Genomic DNA, 4167 nt, shown 5'->3' with positions numbered 1-4167 from the left:
AACACATATAAAATAATAATAAAGAAGAAAATATTTAAATCTGAATAAATAAAATAAAAGAAAATCGCCTGTAACGAGTAACACCGCCAAGCGGACATTCAAAGAAACATTCCTCGTCTATACCACTGTCGTACGGTGCATTCGGGCATTCGGTGACTTGAAGTCATCCGGTAAATCATGATGCTCTTACGATGTGCCTTCGCGTTTCATAGACACGAAGATACGTATTAGTGTTGTCTTGCGCGTTTAAACGAACTGTGATACGGAAGTGTGTAGTAGTCTAATGTCAAGGCATGTTTCGTTTATTGTAAATGTATTGCAGTTAAAGTTGACACGCGACATGTAAGCGAAAGCATGCTCGATGCAGCGCGATGCAATTTCAATATTAACGTTAAGTGCATAAGTTCTTTTTGTTACAATTACGACAAAACGTTGATCGCGCAAGTTTCTGTTACACGTGCACGTTCAGCATGTCTATGAAGGTGAGTTTTTTTTGTTAAAACTTCACTGTACGAAGTAGTACGTGTAATTTACTATGTTGACACGTTTTGAATGAAACATTGCGTGTCACGCTTTCGATTATACTTGAAAATTCGAAGGAAGTACTGTTTCTTCGATCAGGTTAATAAATCTTGCGATTAATCTTTCCCTGGTTTTAAATAAAAATTTTATTTTACGTATAAAACTATCGAATTTAAATCTTGATTTAAAAAGCATGTTTTCTTTTTGTATCTTTCTATGAATTTACTTAGCGTTAATGTACATGTATTCGAATACAATAATTAATACAAAAAAAACGTCCCTGGCATATATGCGCTTGTAGGCATAAAACTAGATGAGATCAGAAGAAATTTACGGAGACCTGATGTCATTTCGCGACAGAGTAACAAGTTGCGAACACGTTGTCCTGTTGATCGTACGCATGATTACACAACGATTAACGCTTCGTTTTATTTTTTTACACTTTAATAGAATGTACACGTGAACAGGTAATATCGAACGGTCACGATCATAGATTACAGCAATCGATTGTAATCGCACAAGATCTTTTTATGTGATGCATCGATTATCGTACTTAACGCGATATGACCTAGAAAACACAGAATGCTGGGACAAAACGCTGGAACGTTGCACTTTGACAAGCGTGTATAGTTTATGCATCAAATAAAAAGAGACATTAAAGTAGAAGCGTGTTGTTTTTGCTATAACACATCTACATTCAGGTGAAATGTGTTCTCAGGCTGTGCTCGTTTTTTTTTTTGTACAATTCAATATCGCGGCATTTACATGCAAAACACTGTCATTTCGCATTTTAATCGTGATTGTTCGCGTTCCGTTGATTTCCTAGCGTGTACAGTAAATAAGCAGTTTCAATTAGTTCCGTTAATAAACGCTCTCGCTGGTAGCTCGACTATTCGAAAGGTGTGCAAAACACGGTCTAAATATATTAAAAAGTTCATCTAAGTCTGGCGTGAAGAACAGAGAAATTGTGAAACACCGGGTACTTTCGTAAAAGCACGATTTCAGTTACAGTCGAACGAGTTTAGTTCATCCACCTTCTCTGATGATGATTGCTTAATCGATACATGGCTGACAGAGGGTCGTAAACCGTGTTTTCGCGATCGGTAAAAGTAGACACGAAAATGAAGTGGAACAAAGAGATCAAAGAATTAAGTCCATTACATCGTTTCCTTTCGTTTTCTTTTTTTCTAGAAAGAATCTCCTTGGGACGTGGAATTGCATTTGGCAGCTGCACGTGGAGATGCAAAGCGTCTCCGCGTTCTCCTAGATTCTGGCCGCGTCCACGTCGACTGCAAGGATAAGGTAGATCGAGAAAACTGTTCTTTTTCACCGACGTGTCACACGAGTGACCGTAGAGGGTCGCTTTGTATGGGGAATCAGTTCTACAAGGCGACAATCTGTCGGGTCAATCGGTTCATTATGCAAACGACGCGACTTTAAAAGAGCGAGTAGTTCGAGTAACGTTATTTCTTGTCTCGAAAGTGGTTTATTAGATCACGCACGGGTACTCGTTGTTGTTCCACTTTGGCATGCGGTCAACACTTGACCAGTATATTTGGAGGAATTTGGAATTTGGTCAAGGCACGAACAGTTTACGCTAACCTTCTTTTCAAATGTCATGGCGGATCGTTCTGGCGGTTTTCTTGAATATCTTAAGTTCCCTTCCTTCGCTAATTCAGATACGATCGGTCGAATTAATGACATCATTAAGGATCCCGGTTCCCCTTGATTGGTCGTTACGTCAATTGGAGGAAGCTAACTAACAATCGCCTCGTTATCGCGGTAAATTACCGATGGTAGCGGTGACGCGCGCGATTCGTCGACATTCGGAAATGCATAAAAGACATAAAGCAGGAAGAATCTTAAATGCTGAACGCAAGAAACCGTAGTGGTTACACGACAGATTTACGACACTTAATTGCCTGTTTAACGATATTCGTGTCTGTGTGAGGAATCGCGAAACTTGCCTCGTTTAAATCAATTAGAAAGCAATGCAGGAGAGTTCTCATTATACAGATGGTATCGCTTTGCGTGTGCGCATGCGCACATAAAATTATAACTACTCGAGGTAAAGTTCATTCAAATATTTTTCATATCAATTCGAAGAGAACATTTTTTTTTCTTGTTTAGCGAAACGAGGATAAAAATTCAACTACGACAATTTACCATCGACAGTGTTACCGACAGTTCGTTGACTCTTCTTACTTCTTTTCAGGATGGAACGACTCCTCTAATATTGGCTGCCGCCGGAGGCCACATCGAAGCTGTTACCGAATTGCTGCAACAAGGGGCGGATCCTAATGCCAGAAGGCTGGTAAGTCTCGAGCGGTGTTACGGACTTGGGCCCCATCAATGGACTCCTAAGAATGAATGAAGTCCAGTGAACGCGTGCGTCCTGGCAACCCCGTTACCCACTGAGCGGAATTGCTCCTCGCGCCGGCCGAAAGTTACGGTTTCAGCTGATTTGCTTCCTTTGTTCTGGAATCTCGAGAATCTTTTTCCTTTTTTTTTTTCTCTCTCGTCTGTCGACTTTCTCACCGTAGGAGGAAACCCTCTTAGAGCTTCTTTCAACGTTGTGCATTATTTTTAGATCGTTACATAAGAATCCTCCTTCACTTTACTTCTCTAAAAGCCTGTCGAATACCATAATGTAACATTTTCTCGTCTCGTTGTTGTTAAACTTTTATCGAAGCTCTCGATACTTTTAGAATTATCACGATAATCACTGTTATATCGCAACAGATATACACCTTTCGCACCTCCGCTGATTACAATTTCTCTCGTGAAGAAACCACACTCGTGTGTTCTCTCTCTCTCTCTCTCTCTCTCTCTCTCTCGCTCTAAGTTTTTGCTTACCTTTTTTTTTTCTGGAAAAATAAAAACGAGAAGACACACAGGCGGTTGTCTTCGTGGTCTGATCGCGGCATTGGAGGGAGTTAGCCAGACATAAAAAGCTTGTCACTCGTAACACGAGGCACCAGGAAGCGGTCGAGTGGCCCTTTTTAAGTGGCTCGCGAGCAGGATTTATCGCTGTGCCCACGTATATACTTCGGGTGCCATCGTCGATCCCTGTATTGTATGCAAATCGAATGAAACACAGGGCTCGGACGCGATTTTCGGCCAACGAAACGTCTGCTTAGCTTTCAATTAAGGATCGAGTACCTGCCACGTGATTCATTAATTAAGTCATTAATGTTTGCTTAAGGTAAGGCTTATTGCAACCGTCAACATATTTGTTACATTCCTTTCTTTTTTTGGCTATGTTCCTTTGGTACATTCCTTAAGATCCAAACGTTACTCATCCATTCTCCTGTCTCCTTTTTCTTTTCTTTTTTAGACATAAAGTAACCAGTATGCAAATCAGTCGAAATTTAGTAGCCTGAAGAATGGTAAAAGAACCGAAGAATGTTCCTTCTGGTATTTGACACGAGAAGATGATGTTCTAGATGCGAGAACGAATTACGCAAACACGCGTTAAAACCGCTAAACGCGACACTCGTTGCACAATACGCTACGACTTAACTTCCAGAATTATTTCTATCGATAGTATCTAAAATATAACGCTTCGAACGTTGGCGTCGTTCAGTCTGAAAGACGAGACGATTTCGAAACGGTTTATAGGTGAACTAGATGAATTCTTAATCG

The 4167-nt window shown here is 40.5% G+C and overlaps 1 protein-coding gene across 1 annotated transcript in view; it reads left to right on the top strand.

Moving 5' to 3' along the window:
* The first annotated feature begins 162 nt into the window (after positions 1-162).
* The window catches only part of LOC108571024 (ankyrin-1), a 17552-nt gene continuing 13547 nt past the window's right edge, over positions 163-4167 (top strand). Inside the window, exons 1-3 of the mRNA XM_017932997.1 lie at positions 163-482; positions 1714-1824; positions 2738-2836. Of these exons, the coding sequence (XP_017788486.1) occupies positions 471-482; positions 1714-1824; positions 2738-2836 (222 nt within the window). The 5' untranslated portion in view covers positions 163-470. The remainder of the gene's footprint in view (positions 483-1713; positions 1825-2737; positions 2837-4167) is intronic.

Source organism: Habropoda laboriosa, unplaced genomic scaffold (genome assembly GCF_001263275.1).
Source record: "Habropoda laboriosa isolate 0110345459 unplaced genomic scaffold, ASM126327v1 scaffold15, whole genome shotgun sequence".
NCBI lineage: Eukaryota > Metazoa > Arthropoda > Insecta > Hymenoptera > Apidae > Habropoda > Habropoda laboriosa.
The sequence above is the reverse complement of the archived record's forward strand: the minus strand, read 5'-3'. Positions and strand labels throughout refer to the sequence as shown.